At 35.3% G+C, this 26,049-nt stretch overlaps 1 protein-coding gene across 1 annotated transcript in view; it reads right to left on the bottom strand.

Moving 5' to 3' along the window:
* LOC129954049 (guanylate cyclase soluble subunit beta-1) overlaps nucleotides 1–26,049 on the bottom strand; it is a 326,886-nt gene that overhangs the window by 16,473 nt on the left and 284,364 nt on the right. Inside the window, exon 16 of the mRNA XM_056067692.1 lies at nucleotides 22,643–23,075. Within this exon, the coding sequence (XP_055923667.1) occupies nucleotides 22,817–23,075 (259 nt within the window). The 3' untranslated portion in view covers nucleotides 22,643–22,816. The remainder of the gene's footprint in view (nucleotides 1–22,642; nucleotides 23,076–26,049) is intronic.

Below are 26,049 nucleotides of genomic sequence, written 5' to 3'. Positions count from 1 at the left end.
AAGCCCATTAAACGAAGAGAATCTCCATTAATTCGTCTTTCGTACTATGAATATAACAAAAGGAGGCCGTTCTTACAATTCATCTCAAAAAGAACACAGAAGACAGAACCGTTCGTCGCGCTGTGCCGCATCCGTCTTTCGTTCATTCATCCAAGATTTTTTCAAACTGAGAAAAAAAAGGACAAACACAACCATCTTTTGTTTAGGCCATGAAATTAAATAACAAAAAGAAAACAACAACAAATTCTACCCTAATAAGCTGGAGCTGGCACCCAACAAAACAACTAAACTAAATAAAAGCAAAGATTCTTCTTAAAATGCCAGAAGCCTCAGAATCAGCATCAACCTTAGCCCCAACCCCATCTCCAGCCCCCAGCAGCAGCCTCGTTGCCACAAAATATGCGCGACTTTAATTCTGCAACAGCATTACGAATTATTTAAATGTCTGCAGGGCAACAAAATACAACAAGAACAACCAAGGAAATAAAACGAAAAAATGGAAGAAAAATACACACACAAAAATAAAAGTCGACAGCATCAAGAAGGAGCACATAAAATTCAGAACAGGAAGAATAATTATTCAGCTTTCAGCTTCAGCTTTGGATTTATCCAGGGTCCTGGAAAGGAGCGCACGCGAGGATGGCTGGCGGACGGACGTATCTGGAATGCGGATGGTGTCCTGTTGGGAAATTTAATGAACAAACATTTTCCGCTTCTTATTAAGGCGAATAGCCTCACGTTTGTATCTTAATTGATACAACATGCATATCACAATCCACCGGAAGTTGGCTTCAAGTACATAAAACAAAAATTGCCAGTTAAAAACAGGGAAGAATTTTCCATTTCCTGTTGGGTGCGCTGATGATGTTGTACATGTTTGTCAGCCATATCCTAGTTCTAGTTTTAGCTTTAGCTTCAGAACTCCAAGGTTTATAACAGGAAGAATGGAATACTGAATAGACATGGCGCATAGATATGGTGGGCTTAGGGGGCGTGGTGAGTGTAGGGTGGAGTGTTGTGTACATTATGCAGTGAATTTGTTGCCCCCGCAGCATAGGGTTCATGCAAATTAATTTATGCAAATTGAAATAATTGAATTGTATAGTGTATTGCTAACACAAAAGCTAGGGAATGGGGGATTATACGTTCTTTCATAGGCGAACTCCAGCTGACACTGTTTGACGTCATTCATTATGATAAATACATTTATTATTGTTGTTTTAACTGCGAGTATAATTGGGAATATAAGGATTCATTTGTTTTGGGAGGAAGCAGTGGGTGTGAGTGGCGCTGGACACAGCGCGGAACAGTGGTTTAAACCAAAGCCAACAAGTGGGCTTTTAGCGTTTCGGGGTAGTTGACTTTTGATAAACATGTGTTTCGGACGTTAATCTCATTTAAAATTATGTTCATTAGTTTCATTCTTATTAAAATGGTTATGAATAGTAATGGCTTCATAAACTATGGAAAACAATAATTTAAGTAAGGTATTTTAGGGAGGAGAATACACGCAAGGTTACAACTTTTGGGAATATATTAAATAACTTTTTTAATTAAATCTAATGATTTAATTAATTTTCCACTGAAAAAAACTGCGCAATAAAACATTTTTGATATGAATACAAAACAAGTTTAGATTTTTTTTTAAGCTTTTTTACAGAAACATTTCCGGAGGTTTTTAGACATTTTTGTATATTTTGAAGTAGATTTTTATTAAAGTTGTTCTCACCTCCCCGTGGTGAACATCAGGTGCCTAGTACCTCAACTAGAGATTGGGTTCCAACCCCAGTGGAAAGTTGTTGGGGACATCAAACGATGTGGTGGGGAGAGCTGTTTCCACTAGTGCACAACTCCTTAACCAGACGGCAGCGAAGGAATTCCCGAGATTGAATCAACGATGGCGTCTACAGTTACAGTAAGGTTGAACTACTTATCGAACACCTTAAAGGGCTTCTACGAATTACTCGGAGCCCAGGCCTATAAGGAGCAGTTCTATCCGGCACCACGTCCTTGGAGTTATACTACGGATCTGGCCCTACAGGTTGGGGGTTGTTTCGTCGGCGTGACTTCCCGGTCATTTAAAAACTTCAAAGTTGCGAAGCACCAACAAGCGGATAAGGACGGATGTACTGTTAACAACCTACGCAAACGAATTAAGGACAACGAACTTCGGATATGCACGTCGAACGTTAGGTCCCTTAACAGACCAGGTGCATCCGTAGAATGAGCGGGATGCTATAAATCAGGCATCACTATTCACTACCAGCCATGAAATACGATGGGATGTGCCGGGCAAAAAGAGGATGAAAAACTGCGATATTTACTATGATGACTGCTACCGAGAATAAAAACAGTGCTTATTTGGATGCGCCTTTGCCATTGGAGACAGACTTAGGCAAGACGTCTTAAGCATCAACGAGCGCCCCATGACCATATGCATCAAGGCTAAATTTGGCAATATTATACTGATATGCGCGCATCATGCCCTCACAGAACAAAGATGACAACACCAAGGATATGTTCTTCAAGGTCTTAGACAAAATATATGAGCAGTGTCCTAGCTACGATATTAAAATTGTCCTGAACGATTTTAATGCCAAGCTAGGAAGGGAAGACATCTTTGGTGGAATAATCGGGAAAAACAGCCTGCACGACAACACTTCCGACAACGAATTCAGGCTCATAGATTTTGCTGCGGGGCGAAACGTCATGGTAGCTAGTACGCGTTTTCCGCACCTTAACATCCACAAAGGAACTTGAAGTTCTCTAGATCAATCAACCACTACAGAGGATATGGAAGGAGCACTCCTGCAGACTGTGTAACGGCGACGACGAACCGAATTCCGCTGTGAGGCAGGATGATCCACTCAACATAGACGAAGAAAGCCAACAATCCCGTCCTCCCAACTTTGACGAAGTAAAGGTTGCCATATCCAATCTAAAGTTAACAAAGCCGCTGGAGTGGATGACGAGCTCTTTAAAGCAGCTGGAGATAAGTTGGCACCAACTTATTTGTCAGATATTGGCAGAAGAAAGCATGCCCGATGAAGAAAGGAGACTCTCTAAACTGCACCAACTATAGAATAATCAGTCTACTTAACATCGCCTATAAAATCTTCTCTGCCGCAATATGTAAACGTCTAAAGCCCATCGTCAACAACCTGATAGGTCCTTATCATTGTGGTTTTATACCAGGAAATTCCATAGTTGCTCAAATATTCACATTACGGCAGATACTTTAAAAAAACCAAGAACACCAAATCGACTCGCACCATCTTTTCATGGATTTCAGAGCATCTACAGGACGAGCTGTATAGAGCCATGTCTAGTTTTAGCATCCCTGCCAAACAAGTCCGTTTATGCAGGATGACCATGGAGAATTCACGCTGCTCCATAAAGGTTGGAAACAACTTGACAGAACCTTTCGATGTCAAAAAAGGTTTTGGACAAGGTGATGCGCTGTCATGTGATTTTTTTAACATCGTGCTTGAAAGAATAGTGCAGAGATTACAGGTACTATCTTTCAAAAGTCTGTCCAATTACTAGCATATGCTGATGACCCGTCTTCCTATACGTTGCAGAAGTATGGGCTATGGCAAAAGTGGATAAAAGCACCTTGGGTCATTTCGAGAGAAAAGTTTTTTGTGTGATCTACGGTCCCGTATGCATCGAAGGGGAGTGGAGGAGAAGATGGAACGACGATCTGTACGGGTTGTACAGCGACGTAGACTTAGAAAAAATCACAGTGATGACCTTTCTAATTTTGGAAAGGTGATTTTAAAAGAAAATATAACAATTCTTAAATATTGCTACAGGAGCCTAAAACAAATCATCTAATAGGAAACGTAACAGCGCGTCGAAGAAATACTTAAGTGAATCAATGACGTTTACAGCCCTTCTTGTAAATTGTAGGGAAAACTTCACAGGAATAAATTAACTGCAGAAGAACAAAAGAATCCAGCAGAATACGTTATGGAGGCAAAGAAATTTTGATTGAAATAGTGTAAGAAGGTCTTGAAAAAATGGGACAAGAACTTAATTTTAGTATAGTCTAGAAATTGACTAAGCTTACCTGCGAGGACTATGGTAAAACAACCAAGTATATAAAAGCTTCCTCAATAGTTCAAGCTAAATTATAAGATATAAAGTTCTAGCTAAAATATAAAATTCAAGGAAAATCTTACATCAAACCAGGTTAAAAAAGTTGTGTTTGAAAAATGCGGACTAAAGGAAAAAAATAGAGACTCAAACCATGACAAACAATCAAGGGAGGTTCTCAAAAAGTAAGGGTCACACATAACATTGAAAATTGTTTTAAAAAGCACACTAATTTTAAAGATGCTATCCAATGCATAATATAATTAGATCAAAGTTCTTTGTCCACACTAAAAGTCGTAAGATATACGAACAAAATAGGTAAAAACCTGCACGGACAAATTAGAAATGTTGGTTTCTCTCAATCTAGAAGTAAATTCCCACAGGATAGCTTCAAAAATAACCGAGGTAGAAATTCTTACCCCAAAACACAAACCATACCTATAAAAACCAGCAAAATTTCAGGGATCGTACGGGCTATAGAAACAATATTTACTACATCAATAACAAAAGGATGCAAAGATACAGTAACAACCAAAATAATAATAACAATGAAGCCAATAGGTCAAACAACGCAAGACTTCGTTACAATAAAACAAACGACAATCGTTTGCTTGCAATGGGAACTAAGTTGCCCACCAAGGGGGAAGCCACCTGTCGGAAGGGATTCATTAAAACCACAGACAACAGATGGAATTTGCACTGTTGGAATATTAAACGACATTGACATACAAACGTTATTAGACAACATTAACAAACAATTCTTTCTTGGCGCAGGTGCCTAAATATGCGTTATAAAAGGGGTTCAAAATTGCTAAACACGGTAATAATGACGAAAGTAATATACAAAAGTTTTAGAAAAATTAGGAAATTCTCGAGCTCCTGGGACATCTTATGACTAGGAAAATTTTTCATTATGTATGAATTTTAGGTAATGAATGGTGTATTCCCCAACCCAGTTGATGGTATAATTGGAGCTCGTTTCTTTACAGAGGTCAGTACCCTTATACATTTCGGAAAATTAAAATAAACGGCAAAATTTTAATACTTACTTATAAACTCAAAAAAAGAAAGTGTTCATACCGTTTACTTCCTTACATTACCGTTTGAAGTAACCGATTGTATGACTTAAAATTCCTTCTACAATTTTTTCAGTTTTAACAAAAAATGGTTTAACTGTCGAGAAAATTTAAACAGAAATTCTTGATGTGCAGCAGAAAGTCAAAAATTCACCTCAAATAATTGGTGTTTATGGAACTGCAAGAACTCGTATTTAAGTACAAAAGGCAGGGCCGGATTTAGAGGTCCAGAAGTTTAGGTTCAATAAAGGAGCGGAGGCACACTCGCCCCAAATTATTTTCAAAATATAGTAAACCATTTTTTGTCATTCAAGTTTTTCAATAAATAATTTATTCTGAAACCAAGTAGATTCCTTTAGTATCGAACAAACATAAATAAATATAAACGGAAAAAAGAATTATCTGAAGTTAAATTTTAGGGTTAACGAACGGAACCTTTCGAGCTTTTTTCGCCAGAAAAAAATTTCGAGACACAGAATCGAATACCCAACCTCCGAGGTTACGGGCAAGTACCACCACACTCAGCCATTAAGCGATTAGGGTACTCCCTTAAGATGGGTAGTGAATTGGAAGGCTTCTTAAAAGGACCATTTGAGATTTTGATATTTCACTGACTGTCTGATTGGAGTCAAGAAAAATAGATCAATGATTTCTGTTCTTTAAGATTAATACAATTAAATAATCATGTATGCACAAAGTACTGTAGGCTGTAAGTAAAGCTAAAAGAGCAAACAAAATACATATCAAAGGAAAAGATGTTGGAATTTGAAACAAACATTTTCGGAATCTCTATTGTGGGGGCCTCCCGAATTGTGGAGGCCCCAGGGCTTCCGCACGGTTAAAAAAAGGAATTAAAAGTATTTTAGGAATTGGAAAGGAATTCATTTATCGAAATCTTAATGCAGTCTATTGTCATTAAGACGTCGTTTACCACCCTTACCACTACCTTTGAGTGTCACTTGGATCAAGGAAACTGAACATTTCAAAATTTTTAGCACGGATAAGTCCAAAGGATCGATTGCAGAACGATCACAAAATTTCTCTTTGGGATTTCATAGGTTGCTAGTACAGTTTTTCAAGAAGAGCTTTTAAAATGATGATTGACAATCAGTTGGTCCAATTGCGTCTCCTCTAAAAAACTGCTTTTCAAGCTAAAACTAAACTGTACACAATCCTTAAAAACGTGTGTCATATGCTCCAGAATTAATATTTTAGTCTCAAAATATCCCACTTCATTTTCAAAAAAGCAATGGCACCCTAATCCAAATAGAGAGTTTTCGCGAGGAAGGAGCGATGAAGTTGGTCCTTGATATATGTTAGTAACTTCCATCAATACTCCCCATTTTTTTTAATCTATCAATAACAATGGAATAGCTTGACTTATTCCTTTTTAATAAGTTTTTTTAAAGTACATAATGTTGGAATACCAAAAGCATTTTAACCATATTAACATAAATAAGTAATGCATATTTTTCGTTATCAAAATTTGAAATAAGTTTAAATACTTTCATGAAAACATGTCAAGTTTAGAAACTTTCTTCAGGGGAGGTGGAAAAAAATTGGAAATGTGCGTCGAGGCTAATTTAGGAACTAAACATCCACTAAGCCAAAAACAATTTAAGATTTGAATAGTGTTACAAAAAAATTAAGGAGTTTACTCATCAGCCAAGATTTTTTAATTTAAAAACACTTAGTTACTTACTTACTTAGGCCCTCAGACATGTTAAGTCCGTTGGGAACCCCTTAAGGAATTCAATGCCTCTACTACGCCTACGTGCCATCGTGTACGGTTTCCGGAGATGTGTTTCAGCACCCTCTAACCATGTGCTCCTCGGTCGTCCAGTTCCTCTTCCTTTATGTGTGAGCGGATTCCACTGCGTTGCTTGTTCTGCAATGCAGTCGTTACCTTCTTGAAGCGTATGTCCAATCCATTGCACTTACGCCTTTGTATTATAGAGTCTATAGGTTCCTGGCCTGTCCTTCTATGAAGTACCTCATTTGATATACGTTTTGGCCAGAAAACCCTTAAGATGTTACTAAGACATCTATTCACAAAGGTTTGCAGCTTTATTGTAATTTCTGAAGTAACCTTCCAAGAGCTGCAACCATAAAGACGCACAGATTCCAAATTTGTACGAAACAGTCCTATGTCCTTTAGCTGTTAGAGTTATTCCTGCAAATTTTCGACAACATACCGAACGCCGCTTTCGTTTGGTCCCGCCTTTGATGGAGACGATACTTCCAAGGTACTGAAAGCTCTCCACTTTTTCTACCGGTCGCGAACAAATATTTATTTGAGAGGATAATCGGGTTCCGAGGCTGATCATTTTTGTTTTGCCGGAATTAATTTACAGTCCCACAACTTCTGCTTCTCTCTCCACATTTGTTGTCATTTGATTAAGATCCATGATCCTAATAAATTACATGATCCTATTAAATTACGCTTACTTTCTGTCCGCGTAATTTCAGTGCTTTAAATGGGATTTTAAATTCCATTGGATCCTTTCGCTAACTGACAATGATGCGTGCAGTACATCGCTTATTACCAGCAAAAAAATTATTTATGACAGAATACAGCCCTGTCGGACTTCACTAGAGATTTCAAAATCCTCTGACAACCTACCATCGTGTAGAACATGACACTTGGATCCATCATAGGCTGCTTAAATAATAGTAATTGGCTTTTCTGGGATGCCTCTCCTCCGTGAAGCTAACCCCTCACTGTTAACGCTATCAACGGCCTTCTCGAAGTCGATGAACAGTAGGTGTAGTGGTGATCGATATTGATCGCACTGTTCAATAATGATCCGCAGGGTGTTGATATGATCAATACAGGAGGATCCAGCGTGGAATTCTGCTTGTTCGCCATCGAGTGTGGCTTCAAGGTGTTCTATGATGCGTTCCAGTATGACTTTTGCTACTATTTTTGCAACGGCAGGTAGAACGCAAATTCCTCTCCAGTTTTCGCACTTTTTTAGATCTCCTTTTTTTGGAGCTTGACGATAATTGCTTTCTTCCACTCATCGGGGAAGCTTTCGGTGGTCCAGGCTTCTTTTATCAGCGGATGAAGCAGTTCACTTAATGACATTGGCGCTGCTTGCAAAAGCTCTGAACGGATTTCTTCAAGTCCTACCGCTTTGTTTTTCTTAAGTGCTTTAATTACGTCAACGATCTCATCTTTACTGGGAGGTTTGGTGCGGATTCGGGATTAGTTTGTTCAGGCGCTACGGAAGGCATGGGCTGCAAGTTGTTTGGAAGAAAAGTGCTCTTTCTTCTGACTTGCTCATCCACCGAACTTATCACAGTACCGTCTGCTTCTTTCACCAGGTGTTGTTTTGAGCTGTGTGCACCAGTCTGCCCTTTGGAGCAGATGACTTGAATGCTACGCTTTAGTTAAAAACATGCATCAACTTATCTGAGTTATACGGTAGGAAGAAAGTATTCCCGATAAATTATTAAACCGATGCTGAACAAATTTGTTTAAAAAGGATTCAGTCTCCTTACCATCACATACTAAATTTTCTTTTTGTAATATGTGAACCTCTTAAGCCCACCATCACCCACCTTATAGGTCCTTGTCTGTGTCGCCTTAAACCAAGAAAGTCTTTATCTAGTCGATCAAATATTCAGATTTTGAAAGATAGCATAAAAACCTCTAGAACATCAAATCGACATCCACCATCTTTTCATGATGATGATTTTAAGGTCGCATATGACCCGTAGGTGAGGGTACAAACTGCATAGAGCCATGTCTTATTTTGGAATCCATGCCAAACTCATCCGTTTATTTAAGCTGACTATGCTTAGCTACTCTACCAGAATTACCCTTGCTTTAATAGCTAGAGACCAAACTTGGTAGAGAATTTTGTTCCATTAGGTTTTAGTTCAACTGAATCGTAGCATCACCTTAAGCAATCAAGTATAAAACATTTCTCTTGAATATACTTCATACTTAACAAAATTTAATAACTGCAATTGAGCGCAGTGTTTACAATTTTCCAAAAGTCGATAAGTTATGTGGCAACTTTAAGTTTGTTATGAAATTATTATAAGACTTATGTAAAATAAATCTTGAGTCATAAAACCAAAAATATTTTGAAGTCAGTAAGGTAAATTTACAAGAAGTAAGTCATTAAATAAGGGGTTTCACGATTTTTTTAAGGTGTCCGTCCTTTTTCTAAGGAACAATATAGGAACATTTTAAATATGTTAATGTTATGTCAATGATTTCTTAGGATTTTCCTTTTTTGGTGTTTTATTTTAGATACCTTTCGTTTTGGGGTCAGTTAATTTTTTTCCTGATAAAAGAAAGGTTTAAAAAATTGGCATCCCTTTACGTTATGTTATTGCTAACCACTATGGACTGATAAACATTTTTCCCTTTAGGTATCTTTCTCTAAAAGTAGCTTATGGCGGTGATGTAAAATATACATAAATAAATCATTCAGTTTTTTTTTGTGATAAAAGAAAAGAAAATTTTAAATACATTTCTTACAATAGTTGCTTGTTTAATGAACTTAAACTCTCAACAACAATTTAAGTGTCCTTTATAAATTTTAATAGGTTGTACCGTTGGTGTGATGGTTGGTGCGTTAGGATTCTCATTACAAAGGTCCTGGGTTCAATCCCAGTCTGTGTCTCTTGCGACGAATTGACAAATTCTCCAATTAGGCAGATTCGGCATTCGGTGGAAAAAGTGGAGAGCTTTCAATACCTTGGAAGCATCGTTTCCATCGAAAGCGGAACCGAACAAGATATCATCTGCTGTATCGGCAAAGCAAAAGCGGCTTTCGGTATGCTGTCAAAAATTTGGAGGAATAACTCTATAGGCTTAAGAACAAAAAGCTACGACTGTTTCGCACAAATGTCGAATCTGTGCATCTTTATGGGTGCAGCTTCTGGAAGGTTAGTTCAGCCATTAAAAGAAAGCTACAAACCAAGAACCTATAGACTCTATAATACGAAAGCGTAAATGGCAATGGGTAACTACTGCATTGCAGGCCAAGCAACGCAGTGGAATCCACTTATATAAGAAGAAAGAAGGGCTAGACGATCGAGAAGCACATGGCACAGGACAGTTGAGACAGAATCAGCGTCACTAGGCAAAAGTTGAAGAGTGCTGAAACACATCTCCGGAAACCATACACGATGGCACGTAGGCATAGTAGAGGCCCTATGGCCCGTAAGGAGTTCCCAACGGACCTATGTAAGCACTTAGTATGCTACTCAACATTTTAGAACTGAAGCTTTGTAATTATGGAATTTTCAAATCTGAATTTTTATGTAAATAAAATCAGTTCCGATTCTTACATCTAAATCTTCCAATAAACTTTAACAAAATAATCGGAGATTTCTTTTTTAATAAAACAAATACGTACCGTCTTTCACTAAAAGGCAAAGATGATTTGAAATTGAGATCAGGGACTATTTCTTTGACTGGCTTTGAAAATCAAAATTTTTAAAACGGATTTGCAATCATTCTATTTATCAAGTCAAATGTTTGGAAGTATTGTGTATTGTTTCCTTTCAATGCCAAATTTGTATATTTTTCAAAAGTACTTTCTTTGGGATCTAGTTAATAAAGTATTTTTATTAAATTTTTAAATAAAAACAAGTTTTGATAAAAAGTCTAAGTTTTCAAAGTCAACTTTCTCATTTATTGGAAGTTGACAGAATCTAAAGTTAATTAGCTCTTAAGTTAAAAATCTTGACTGGAGAATGACAACTTTCAGTGAAAATAAATGAAGATCGAAAGTTAAGAAAAAATATTTTCAAGCTGACTTTGACTTCGAGTAAAGAAAATAACTATTAAATTGAAGTTTTATAGAGCTAGAAAATACTGAAGCAGTTCGATTAAGTTCTCAAAAAAATGTGGTTTTAACGATATTGTTTGTTTTGTAATTGCTTTTGATTTTAAGACTAATGCGAAATGGAAATGTCTATTTCCAGTAACACTGCATACACCTGGTTGAGCAATTACATAGATGATTTTGACGTTAAGGAAAACTTCACATCTCGTTTGCAGAACTTTAAGTGGTTGAACGATGAAATCAACTTAGCAAGCAAAGCAAAAGCAAAAAAACTAGTTTCAAACATAGAGTTGACAAGCTGTTTAATAATTACTTCTTTCCATGGTTTTTAAACTTGTTAAATAGTACAAAATCGACGTTAAATGATTTAACGAACACATATTTACACCTACATATACACTTTTAGTGCTCCAAATCTTTACCCAATTTTAAAATTGTCTTAAAAGAAAAAAAAATCACTCACATATTATTATATTTCTGTTTTTCCCAAAGGAAATGAACCTTTATAAGGAAAAACTCTCTAAAAATACTCCATAAATAGCTTATTCCCATTTAAATACCATCTTCTACGCTTTTTGGATGTTTTTTCTATCATCGACCAATTGGCATATCCTTTTCTTCACATAAATCCCTCGATGGTAACTATTTAGTTGTTATAGTTTTGTGATTGAAACCTCTTATATGTCGCTTATTCCATTTAAACCAACTTAACCACTTAATGTAATGTCGGAATCCAGTTAGGCAAAAAATATATAATTTTCCGATTAATTTCATATCCCTCCCAAGGCGATATTCATGTGTGTGTTTGTATCTTATTTTTTGTTTGTAGAAAGGACAACCACTTCCAAGCCTCAGGGTGGGGAATCGAATATCTAATCTAACTTTGGTTTTGCAAAACTTTTGAAATTGTTTATTTTTCTTCCTCATTCTTCAAGCCTTAAAAATATATGAAAGGTATAACCTTGGGACTAAAAAGATAACCGGAAGGCAAATACAAAATACATGAAAAATGAAAGTGAAAATCCTAAGGATTAAAACTTTTCACTGAAAAACAGGGCACAAGACGAATAAGGAATTCAGTTCAATACCAAACATACAAACAGTTATGTACCTATGCCCCGACCATAGTGCCCCCAGTCTGTGCAAAACACATAAAATCGTCCTGGAAAATCCCTTGAGGGTAAAAAAGGATTTCCCCTTTTCTCATGTAAAGGATATTTGGGAGTTTGGGGGTGCGAGTGCGAGCGGTTGTGTGTTTGTTGGAAAATAGAGGTATTCCGACACCTTTAATCTAATATTAAAAGTTATTGTCTTTGCTTGGACTTTATCCCCGAAATCCTTATAACTTTTCAAATAGAAATAAGGACCAAAACCCCATGTGTCAACAATAGACAACTCTTGGGAATGAAATACAATTCCAAGATTGCTCTCTTTTTCTCTGTATTCTGTATTATTGTTCCTGTTCTGTTCATGGTTCTTATTGTTGTTATTAAAATAAGGTGAACACTCAACCGTATATATCTGTACTATAAGGACATTTTGTGGTGTTAAAGATAAGTGGGTCGCGTGAGTGAACAAATGTTTGCAGGGGATGACTTTTTTGGCTTTTTAGCTTTTTAACTTAGATAAAATAGCAATAACTTTACATTTGATTCTCTCGAGATGAAATATGGTACAATAATTCTATCAATTTTGTAGCTATAAGAAAAACTTAAACTCGAATGAAACGGACCTCAAAAGTATCAACTATTTCTACCGAAAGCTAAAGTTTTCTGAATCACTGAAAATGTTTCGTTAGATTCAGTCAAAGTTTAAACTTGTTTCAAAAGAATACAATGTGAGTTTTATTTTAAGAAAAGAATTTTCTGACTAAACTCTTAAACTCTTAGATAATTTGAAGAATTGAATTTTCATTTACCAAATAAACCTGCTTATTAAGAATTAAAAAAAATGTTATAGAAAATAAGTATACGCCCAAGTGTACATTAATTGAAATTCAAATACTAACGGCTGCTGCCAATTAGGTATAAAAATGTGATCATATGGTAAATTTACATTTTACAAAAATGTTCACACAACCATAATAAATCGGAATTTTGAATAATAGTTAAAACAAATCATTAGAGGGAAGTCTTAAGATAATGCATTCCTATGAAAGAGAAATTGAATTTATTTTGTATTCAACTGAAATCGAGTGGAATGGAATGTTTTTGAAACCTTTGTGTAACATAATCTTGTTTCAGAAATGTTTGTTTTTCTTGTACTTTATGTTTTGTACTGTCCCGAGCCCTCAACAGTGTGTTTGTTGGTAATTCATCCTCTCAAATATGAGATTACGACGCACGTGGAATATTGGCTATTGAGGGAGGCTTTGAATTTCAATTAATTCAAATTCAAAACGTTATTTACCATATGATCACATTTTTATACCTAATTGGCAGCAGCCGTTAGTATTTGAATTTCAATTAATGTACACTTGGGCGTATACTTATTTTCTATAACATTTTTTTTAATTCTTAATAAGCAGGTTTATTTGGTAAATGAAAATTCAATTCTTCAAATTATCTAAGAGTTTAAGAGTTTAGTCAGAAAATTCTTTTCTTAAAATAAAACTCACATTGTATTCTTTTGAAACAAGTTTAAACTTTGACTGAATCTAACGAAACATTTTCAGTGATTCAGAAAACTTTAGCTTTCGGTAGAAATAGTTGATACTTTTGAGGTCCGTTTCATTCGAGTTTAAGTTTTTCTTATAGCTACAAAATTGATAGAATTATTGTACCATATTTCATCTCGAGAGAATCAAATGTAAAGTTATTGCTATTTTATCTAAGTTAAAAAGCTAAAAAGCCAAAAAAGTCATCCCCTGCAAACATTTGTTCACTCACGCGACCCACTTATCTTTAACACCACAAAATGTCCTTATAGTACAGATATATACGGTTGAGTGTTCACCTTATTTTAATAACAACAATAAGAACCATGAACAGAACAGGAACAATAATACAGAATACAGAGAAAAAGAGAGCAATCTTGGAATTGTATTTCATTCCCAAGAGTTGTCTATTGTTGACACATGGGGTTTTGGTCCTTATTTCTATTTGAAAAGTTATAAGGATTTCGGGGATAAAGTCCAAGCAAAGACAATAACTTTTAATATTAGATTAAAGGTGTCGGAATACCTCTATTTTCCAACAAACACACAACCGCTCGCACTCGCACCCCCAAACTCCCAAATATCCTTTACATGAGAAAAGGGGAAATCCTTTTTTACCCTCAAGGGATTTTCCAGGACGATTTTATGTGTTTTGCACAGACTGGGGGCACTATGGTCGGGGCATAGGTACATAACTGTTTGTATGTTTGGTATTGAACTGAATTCCTTATTCGTCTTGTGCCCTGTTTTTCAGTGAAAAGTTTTAATCCTTAGGATTTTCACTTTCATTTTTCATGTATTTTGTATTTGCCTTCCGGTTATCTTTTTAGTCCCAAGGTTATACCTTTCATATATTTTTAAGGCTTGAAGAATGAGGAAGAAAAATAAACAATTTCAAAAGTTTTGCAAAACCAAAGTTAGATTAGATATTCGATTCCCCACCCTGAGGCTTGGAAGTGGTTGTCCTTTCTACAAACAAAAAATAAGATACAAACACACACATGAATATCGCCTTGGGAGGGATATGAAATTAATCGGAAAATTATATATTTTTTGCCTAACTGGATTCCGACATTACATTAAGTGGTTAAGTTGGTTTAAATGGAATAAGCGACATATAAGAGGTTTCAATCACAAAACTATAACAACTAAATAGTTACCATCGAGGGATTTATGTGAAGAAAAGGATATGCCAATTGGTCGATGATAGAAAAAACATCCAAAAAGCGTAGAAGATGGTATTTAAATGGGAATAAGCTATTTATGGAGTATTTTTAGAGAGTTTTTCCTTATAAAGGTTCATTTCCTTTGGGAAAAACAGAAATATAATAATATGTGAGTGATTTTTTTTTCTTTTAAGACAATTTTAAAATTGGGTAAAGATTTGGAGCACTAAAAGTGTATATGTAGGTGTAAATATGTGTTCGTTAAATCATTTAACGTCGATTTTGTACTATTTAACAAGTTTAAAAACCATGGAAAGAAGTAATTATTAAACAGCTTGTCAACTCTATGTTTGAAACTAGTTTTTTTGCTTTTGCTTTCTCATATTTGAGAGGATGAATTACCAACAAACACACTGTTGAGGGCTCGGGACAGTACAAAACATAAAGTACAAGAAAAACAAACATTTCTGAAACAAGATTATGTTACACAAAGGTTTCAAAAACATTCCATTCCACTCGATTTCAGTTGAATACAAAATAAATTCAATTTCTCTTTCATAGGAATGCATTATCTTAAGACTTCCCTCTAATGATTTGTTTTAACTATTATTCAAAATTCCGATTTATTATGGTTGTGTGAACATTTTTGTAAAATGTAAATACAAATAAATTTAAAAAATTATGCTTAAGAGGGAAACTTTTTATGACTTTTAAGTTTTGATAAATTAAAATATTTGTAATAAATATTTTCAAGATATGTTTTTTAATAATGAAAGCATATTGAGGGGTTTTTGTACCTTTTGTACCTTTATGCACCAAAGACACAGTGCGAGCATTTGTGAAGGGAGAGGGGGTTTTAAATTAGTTGTCAGGGCACATATGATCTAAATCTTGCAATGATAGAGTAAGACAGAGTGTGGTGAAGTATTTCACATTGGCGTTGTACTACAAATTTTCTGACTTGGGCCTGAGAGTACACTGAAGTGCGCTGAGTATTCGTTGAGGCTTAATTATTATGGTTTAGTTGCTTAAATGAAATAATACAACTATATATTTTTTTAGACCATAATAAATTGAAGTAAAGTTAGAATATGTAAGAAACAGACATTACGACTGCAAAGTGCATGCGATGAATATTTTTGGAAACTCATCTTTGAATACTGTAATGTAATAGCCAAAGTAAGTTTCCGGATCTTTAGTCCTAAAATGAAATTTATACTCAAGCTTTGGACATATTTAATCTTAATAGATGTAGCCACATCAGAAGGTAAGACAAATTTCTTGCATCACCTCAGGAAGCACAAAATGTTAGGTACTTTCCACAATAGCCTATTGGTGATACACATGTCACATCATAAGAGACAATGGCTGCATTGATTTTTTGACACATTGCATAATAATTATCCATTGAGCAATACTGCCAGATCATAATTTAAGGAGCTTATCTTATATTTTTGTTGAAACTCCACGTTCGAAGAGAAAGGGTTGTGAGTTTATAAACAAATATAAAAATCAAAATACATTATCATTAGCGCGAAGCAGGTAAATGGTTTCAAAATTTGAGACAGAAGATCATTAAAAAACATTAAAAAAGAGTGTTGGAGACTAAACAGAGCCTTGCGGTACACCATCAGCGTATGTTTTGCTGGTGTTTGACTTCATTCTATTCAGTGTGACTTGTATTAAACTGTCTAAAAAGAAATATTTTATCATATGAAGGAGAGAATTATCCAACCTGAAGGCATTCATTTTTGATAAAACTCATTGCTGCCAAAGTCTATGAAATGCTTCTGAAATATCAAGCAGAAAGGTTTTATTTTATTTTCTCGAAAACTAAGTTTATTTCACTGTAAGGTAATATAAGCCAATGGATCAGTTGTGGTCTTATTGCAACGAAATCCAAACTCTGACGAAACCTAAAACAAACAGATTAGCATTTTTGATCAGCCGAGCTGAAGGAAGATAAGATTGTGTTTTGAAACAGCGTAGTTCGATTGCATAATTTTGTCTGCTTTGTAAATTATAATACTAATCAAGTTTTCTATTAGTTATTAACAATTCTTTTGATCATAAAGCATATTTTTTACAAAATGTTTCTTTAATTTAAGATAATTCAGTGTTTTTAAAGAAGGAAATGTGGATTCTACTTCTTTGGGGCAAATATTCAAAAATGTTGTTTCACGTCTACTTGGACCTTAAGAGATGACGTTAGATAAAAAAGCTGACGGAGTGAATATGCCAGAGTTCAAGAAAGCTTCTTCAGAATAAAAATTATAATGTTATCTGGGACAATGGAGTTAATTGTGTTGCAATCTTTTAGAACAGGTAAAATTTAAACAAAATTAAACTAACAGTGAATGACTACAAACTGCAGTTAATTTATGTTCTTTATGTCAATGCTCAACATTATTAGTTAATTTGAACTAGGTGAAGAAAGACATTGACCTCAGAATAAGACTTATTAAGCTGGAAATTTGTTTAAACATTCCTTTATGTGTTCTAAGCATTGTGTTAAAAATCTCAAAAAATATCATGTCACTGTCAAAATTATGGACCGTTATGGACAAAAATCCATTTTTCGTGATTACCTCCGTTCTTATGAACCCAACGGTGTTAAAACCTTAACTGAAATTGTCAACATAAAGTTTGCTAAAATGCTGTTCTCAATAATTGTATCAATCATTTCGAAAATATTAAATTAAATTAATAATGAAAAATAACCTTAGTACAAAAAGTCGTTTTTTTTTTAAATTTGTAAGCTTACATCTAAACATTTTCTAATATAGTCGTATGAAATGACTTAGAACCCCAGTAAGTGGGTGAAGTGCTTGATAATGGATTGCTGGAACCCATTATAGCTCCAGATGAATTGCTTAAAATATTTTTCGTTGTAGAAAAAAGTGGTTGCAATGGACATTATATTTTTAAACACCTCGCTTAATCCTTTTTACTGTGCGCGTACTCAAGAGCACATAAATGGAATATAATTTCAATAATAAGGATAAAAAGTGAAATTCCGATTCCCGACCAAAACTAAGCTTAAGGATAAACTGAAGTGCATTTCCAGTAGAACGAATATAACGGTTGAATCGTTTGAGGGCAAAAATAATATAAAATAATGACAGACATGAAACCTTGCTCAAGAGGTTCAAAAGATTCAGTAAGATAATGGTCACATATAATTTTTGAAGCTTTTTTTTGAATTTTGTTCAAGAAACTCAAGTTGGTTATTGGAGAACCTGTTCAAATATGAGAATTGTACTCGAATATATGCTTTATAAATTATAGCCAGAGTCAGAAGGAACAAAAAATGATTGCATCCTCCAAGAAAACTTAGTACTTAACAGCGTTTTAGATGACGCACATACCTAGAACTGAAAGCTAATGTATGTTAGAAGTCTCAGACAAAATATCGTTTATAAAAATAAGTAATATCGTCGGATACAAAACGGAACCCGGAGGCACATTATTGTTCATTTCATGTATTTCAGAATTGAAATCGTAATTTCTAACTAAATAAAGAAGAGATTCATCAATACCGCCATCATCATTAAAAAACTTTTCTTCTTCAAGACATCCCTTTCGAGGGAAGGTCGATTGTTAGAAGGAAAACTGGATACTTCTTTTTTTGATACAGGCTTGAAAAATTATGTTTTACATATAGTTTGAAAGCGGTTTTAAAAGAAAGTTATATAAAGAAGCCTTGCAAACATTCAAGAGTACCCCTTCAGAATTCTATTTAAAATATTATCTAGGACAGTTGATTTGATTTTGAAAAAATATGCACCCCATTCAGAAAGTTAAGTTTTCAATGTATCAATTAAAAAAAAAGGTACTAAATTGTTTGACCCTAAAAATTTGTTTAGATCCGTTATGTTTTAGGGTAAGTATTACACTAATATTAATACTATGGCATTTAAATGGCAGCTGAGTTTAAAAGGTGTCAAATTCCAGCGTTGCGAATTTCAAACTACGGAATGAAAAAACATTAGTTTTAAATTTGATATTTGCTCATGTTTCTCAAGCGATGTGAATTAACAATTGTATTAGAAAACTTTAATACTTTTTAAACAGTTAAATATATTGATTTTTTAATTGAATAGAACAAGAACTTATTTAGCAATTTCGAAACATGTTCCATTTCCATCCAAGAATGACAGAAACAAATTAAACTACCAACATGAATGTCCGAAGGTGAAATAAATGCAAAACCCAACTGCTGAAAAAGTCAACAAAAATACACAATATTATTGTTTGAGAGACGTTGATCCTTTTTGGTTTACCCTTTCAAGAAATATAGCCAATCGATAAAACAGAAACTAGCTGTCAAACATTGCATTTGCAGGTATTACTTATCCTGATACTGAGTTAAATGGTACAACATTTCTCTTCTCTCTACAATATAAAAATCCCAATAATCATCATCAACTGTGTCAAATGAAAATGGAAGAAAGGATACAATATTCTTGTAAAGATTAAAGAATAAAGAAGAAAATCAATGCTTATGCCTTCAGTTTTACGGATCTTTCAATTTTTTACTAAAAAGAACTTAATAACATCCTGACACGTGATTAAGTAATGCATCCAACCTTCGATATACTGAGCACATAATCCGTGTTTTGTCAAAAGAGTTCCATTTAATTCTCTAATCAAATTAAGGTCTGCTATAAGAAAAGAAATTTTAAAATAACTTTTGAATAATACAAAAATGTATCCTTCTGTCCTTTTACACAATTAAACTACTTATATACACTTCGTGTCACATGAAGAGAGACAAGATCTAAATTTACCTGTAAGTCACTTTAAAGTAAAGAAAATAGTAAAAACTCTTATGTTTTAGGTAAATACTGGTTGTTTGAATGGATTGAAATATTTTTAAGTAATGTGTGCTGCTTCCTGATTTCTGAATTTTTTGAAGTAACCTGTGGTGTATGGATTCGTAAATAAAAAAAATAAATTGGATGGAGCAAAAGTCCGTTGATAACTAGGGCCTATTGACTTACAACTCTCAACCATTCCTGAGTCCGAGTACTGTTGTCAGGGATGGAGGGGACCGACAAGTTTAAACCGAATCTGAAAGGCTAATTTGAAAAAACACGACAAGGATTGAAGTACTGTCAGATAACTGAGCGGAATTTTGGCCAGGACCGTTTTATGGCTTCAATAATTTGCATTGCGTTTAGAAGCATTAAATTCCACGCGATTTTTTATTCCCCATTGTACAATGGTGTTTAAGTGAATTTAATGAGCTTATCATAGTTTGTCGTTGCAGTTCCACACGCGAAGAAGAGGGATGTGAATATAAAAAGCTAATAGTACTTTCGTCAGCGAAACAATGTATTGGATTAGAAGTTGCACACAGAAGATCTTTACTAAAGAAAGAGTGTTGGAGATAGAACAGAGCCCTGGGGCACACCAGCATTTATTTTGTAGTTTTCAGACTTGAATCCATCCAATACTACTTGTATTGAACGATTCAATGAAGAAGGGATTCATGAAACCCGAAACCCGAAGCACGATAAGAGATCCTGATGCCAGACCCTATCAAATGCTCTTGAAATTTCAAGTGTAATAATCTTACTTTCTCCAAAGCGAAGTAAAGATTCGCTCCACTGTTCGGTGAGATGAACCATGAGATCACCAGTGAACCAATTGCTACGAAAGCCGTATTGCCGGTCATTAAGAAGCTTTCGATCTTCAAAATATTTCTTGAGCTGATAATTAATCAGCGTTTATAATGACCTTGGAAAGAGGGGACGTAAGTGCAATCGGTAGGCCTTTTTTGGGAATAGGCTGTACAAATGCGGTTTTCCATCAACTCGGAACGATACCTGAGGAGAAGGACAGATAAAAAAGCTTCCGCAGGGGTTTTGCCAGCCTTGAAATACTCCTCTTCAGAACCAGCGGATTTAAGTATGTTAAAACCTTTTAGGACTCACGCTACAGTACGAGTGAGAAAAAAATACTAACGCTGGCAGCGTTGAATTGTCGGCAAACTACTAAGTAAAGAGATTAGCTTTTTCTAAAGAGCTAACAAATGGAGTGTCATTGACAACGGAAGAAATTTTAATATTTTGTACAAATGACCAAACATTTTTACTGACTTTTGTCGTAATTTTCGGTCATGTAAAAATTTGGTCCGTCGAATATGAGCGTTACAGGGCTTCCTAACTTACTTGAAATTATTCCAGTTTTTCTCAGTGTGATTGGCTTTAAAACAACGGAAACTTACCTTCTTGACCCTAATAATCTCTTTACAGCTCACATCGAACCATGCGTTTTCCTTAGGTCATTTAACCCTATTCGGGATAAAAGTTCCCATTCTCAGGAGAATTAAACTTGTGATCCTATCAGCGCAGGTGTCAACGTTACTATCGAGGAAGCATAGTGACCAGTTAAGGATCTTAAAATAATTCTTGATACCGTCCCAGTTGGCTTTCTCGTATTGCCAAACGGTTCTCTTATGAGCTCTTTCTTTAACTAGATAGTTTTGAAACAAGAAATTTGCTGATATGACACATGGGCCAGGTGCGCCTGTAGAAGAGAAAGAACAGTTATATTGTACTTACCAGGGTCTGAGGTAAGAAACAAGTCAAGAGTATTTTCTGCTCGACCTACCACGTCCGATATTTGAGTAGGCTCATTGACCAGCTGAGTTAGGTGGTTCAATTTAGCGAACATCTCAGCACACACTCCTTCCTATGTTGTCTGGCCTGAATATTGAAGCCATGAAGAATTGTGTACATTGAAATCGAACATAATAATGATTTCAGTTTTTGCCGAGATATCGGTTATCTAAAATTTGGCCTATTTCCTCCTTGGTTGGACCCTTAACTCTACCCATTCTTTTTGATTCTATCAAATTAATACTCGTACTAAGCTCCCAAACAGTCAGAGTATCCTTTAGTTTGATTTAAAACACGGTAGTAGGGAAATTAAGAACTTTTCCCTATTCATGTGGCACAAAAGAATAAGTACTTTTTTTAGCCTTCTTGGGAATAGCCGCCATAATACTTGTACTTATGATTTCATCCAAAAATATTGCTTGCAATCTAAATTTAATACATACCTCTTTCATTCCATATCTGAGTTTTTCCAAAAAACCTAAGAATTTAAAAAATTTTGTCAAATAAATAGCGAAAAAAGCTTGCCCCTAATCATGTGATACGAAGTGTATATGTATGTGACATATGTTTTCCTTAAACAACAATGAGATAAAAATGCTTAAGGGATTATAAGGGTTTCATAACAACTTTGATATGAGGGGTGTATATATACAAAAGTAGATTTTAAATATCCAATTAAAAGAAGGGACTAAACAAAAACTTTTGTCTCCCACCAGGTGTCGTCTTTTTTTTGTATTCATATCTCCTTTAATATATAGAGTTGATTAAAATTCACCTTTTGAAAGCCAACATAAGTTTTAAAAAAACACCAAAGACTTAAGCTCGTACTGATGGCTAAAAATTTTTTCCATGAACTTCAAAGATTAATTTGTTATCCTTCGTTTTATTTTTTACAAAAATAAAATAAATGAAAGCCACTTCTGTGTTACTTTCAAGAAAGTTCAATATTCATTGCTACGCAAATAATAATTTCCCATGACAATTTCAAGGCAAGGACGATCAAAATATATAAGGATACATATTTACCTATAAATAGCTTAATAATACCAGAGACAGAGAAATAAAATTAAATAAAAGAAAAAGAAAAAATTTGCTCCTTAGCGCAGGTAACACCAACGCCAACGCAAACACCAATACCAACACCAACGACAACGACATAAAAAGGAAACTGAGAAGCAAATCTCATTTCCAGTTAATCCATTTTAATTACCTTTGGAAAAAAAGAAGAAGGAAAAACGAATTTAATCATCATAATTACTCAATACACGCTAAGTAGCAGTGTGCCATCATCATCGTCGTCGAAGTTGTCGTAGTCGTCATCATCTCTCACCATTTTCGTCGTCGTCGTCGTTGTCGTTCTTCAGCAGCAGGAATATCCTTTCTTCTATGTGGGATCCTGGTTACTTGCTACAGATTGAGTGGATGTTGACACATTATCAGGACTTGACGGCAGCGTTGTCCTGTCACCGACAGTATTGCTATCTGCAACCGCTGCTGCTGGAGAATCTGCATTTGGGTCACTTCCATTTGTGTTCCTCGAAAGGAACCAGCACTTCATGGGCGTGGGCTTCCCCTTCATCACGACCGGGCCACGGTATTCCAAATGGAATGAGTCATCCTGGTTGATCTCTTGACACAATAATCTGTAAAATGGAAAATATACGATGACGAGTTAAAACTGCTGCCTTGTAAATTTGTGCAGAGTTGCTTTAGTGTGTGTTTAGATAGAAACATAGAGTATTTGGTTGGATGGTTGAAAATGGGGAGGTTTTGAAATGTAGAAATGTGGAAATGTGCAAATGGGATTAAGGAGATTTTGAAGTGGGAAATGAATGTTGCCTGGTGATAAACTTGAGCTAGGTACGTTATTTTATAGTCTATAAGAGTATAACCGAGATATGCTCCTCTTTATATGAACAAGGATAACAGAAATGTTGCGTTGTAGTGATGTTGCCTTTGATTTAAGGCAATCCTTGCTCGCTTGGTTGCCTTGCCATCCTTTGCCGCTTTGTTTTTGGTTTCTGTTTCTGTTTTGTTGATAGTTTTTCTTTTTTGAGTTTACAATTTTTTTTTCTTTAACTTCTTAGGGGTTTTGGTGCGTATGAGTGACATTTTTCAGTAAATTCTATGTGAAAACCAACATTGAAAAGGAAATGTTTCAAAACGATTGCAGATGTTTAAGATGTTAAAAGGATTTTCTTTTCCATTTGTGTTAAGAGGATTTCGTGTCTAGGGTTTTAATTTGTATACGAGGATATAATTCACTATCCTGTAATACTCGTACTACTTTTAAGTGCGTTATTATGTAAATGTGCTATGCTTAATGGATAAAGATAAATGGCTGAGAAATATTTCAGGTGATGATTGTATACTCGTAGGTATATAAAGTTTGTTTTCAAGAACTTTGTAAATAGTTTAAAATATGGTAAAATTTAAGTGGATGAAAATATACAATATGTAAATTATTTGTTAACAAGATTCTCATCAAAAAGGCCTTAAGAAATATGTTATGCTAAGTTTAAGTTTTAGGACAAGAAAAAAAGTGAAGATTAAGGAAAGATAATTCTTACGAAACAAAAGTAATTTATTCGAAGGAAAATATCCTTTCCAAATTAATTTTGAACAAGCTGGCCCAGGGAGATATTACCTAAATCGAAAGTTGGTTTCACGATAAATGATACATTAATGAGTGTAAATGGTGGGAAATTTGTTAAAAATTCAATGACATTCAAAATAGTACAAGCAGTCTCTTGGATGTCCGAAATAGAAGAGGCGCCGACATGGGACTTGCCCGTGACCACCAATTAATAAAAGCTACCCTAAGCTTATGTACAGCTGCAGATCAAAGATCCAACGAAATAACACGAGCCCCAAATTAAACATCGCTTGACCTAAGGATAACACGACCCGCCAACAATTCACAGGACCACATGTCTTACGAAATGAGAACAATCAGCAGCACAGTACATGACGACATCGAACACCACTGGAATGCTGTGAAAAATGCTTTCGATTAAGGTGCTGACAAAATAGTCATTCGGAAAGAAAGAAGCAACAACACCTGGCTTTTAGAAGACTCTTGATCAAGGATTAACGAACGCAAACAGTTAAGGGCTCGAATACCTGCTGCACAAGAGGAAGAAGGAAATGTGCTGGAATACTCGTACTACAGGAAAAAGAAAGAGGTTCACAGCAGTGTGCGCCATGACAGACGAAATTTCATCAACGCATTGGTACAAGAAGCAGAAGATGCTGCAAACAGTTGGGATAGTAGCACCGGAATATCCAAAGAGCACATTCTGCACGGATGATAGGTTGTCAGATGAGTTTGAAATCCGTAACGGAGTCAGACAGGGCTGTATTCTGTCGCCAACATTGTTTTTGCTGGTGATAAGCGATGTACTGCGCACAGCTTTGTCGGGTAGCGGAAGGATCCAATGGACATTGATTTAATATTTATAGCACTTGAATTACGCGGACTATGTTTGCTTACTCTCTCAAAGTATCATGGATAGTCATCAAATGACAACAAGTTTGGAGAGAGAAGCAGAAATAGTGGGGCTAAACTTTGATTCCGGCAGAACAAAAATTATCATTCTCGGAACCCGACCATCTTTTAAAATGAATATTTTCTAACCACAAATGTCAAATCTGTGCAGCATCTGGAAGGTTACTGCAGCCATTACCAGGAAACTGCATACCATCGAAACATCCTAGAGATTTTCTGGCCAAACCAAATATCCAATGAGGTCGTTCATAGAAGGACAGGTCTGGAACCTATAGAATCTATTATACGATAATAGTAAGTAATAAGTACATTTTCGCCTTAGTTGTTAGCATAATAACAGTTTGTAATATTAATTTCTTAAGCATAATTTGTATGACCTTTATGGCCGTCTACCAGACTGACATTTGGAAATATTATTATATAGATAGAAATACAGAAAGTATTTAAATTAATTTTTTTCAAATTTAAATACTTAAGAATATTTTTGAAGAATAGCTTTTCTATAACGTAGTGGTGTGACAATATAGGTGTAAAGTCCATCCTACCCCTCAGCATTGAATGCGGTGCCACTTTGAAGTTTCCACTTTTGTCTTTGCATCGTTCGGTTCTAGGTTTATGTAACTGTGAATTTCGTTTCATCTGTTCATAAGACATTCGAACTTCATTCCTGCTTTTAAACCTCTCACCATCTTTGGCACGCTTCTCATGCCCTCTCTTTTTCCTTCTGAGAAGTCGGTGTTTTATGAAGCGCCGCTTTGGATGCCTGTTATTTGGCTGCATTTGCTTGCCGACATTCCTCATCAAACCCGGGGTTAATTGTTAGTGGTTTCTTAAAACCCAGCACATCAGAGGCGGCTTCTCTGATTACAACTTGGCAATGTTTTTCCACTGGTTTTCGATACATTGTGTTGTCGGCAAAAAACTTCGAGAGAGGTTACTTGTAACTCGCTCGGAAAAGGATTTGGCGATCTCTTGCGATTGTAGCCGTTCGGTTATGTAGCTTCTCCCAGCATCTCCATGTTTTGCCTTGAGTCTGTACACTATAAGTGTTACCTTGGCTACAACGAGGTTGTGGTCTGGGTTGATCTTAGTTCTTCGTAAAGTTTGGA

This window comes from Eupeodes corollae, chromosome 1, assembly GCF_945859685.1.
Source record: "Eupeodes corollae chromosome 1, idEupCoro1.1, whole genome shotgun sequence".
Lineage (NCBI taxonomy): Eukaryota > Metazoa > Arthropoda > Insecta > Diptera > Syrphidae > Eupeodes > Eupeodes corollae.
The sequence above is the reverse complement of the archived record's forward strand: the minus strand, read 5'-3'. Positions and strand labels throughout refer to the sequence as shown.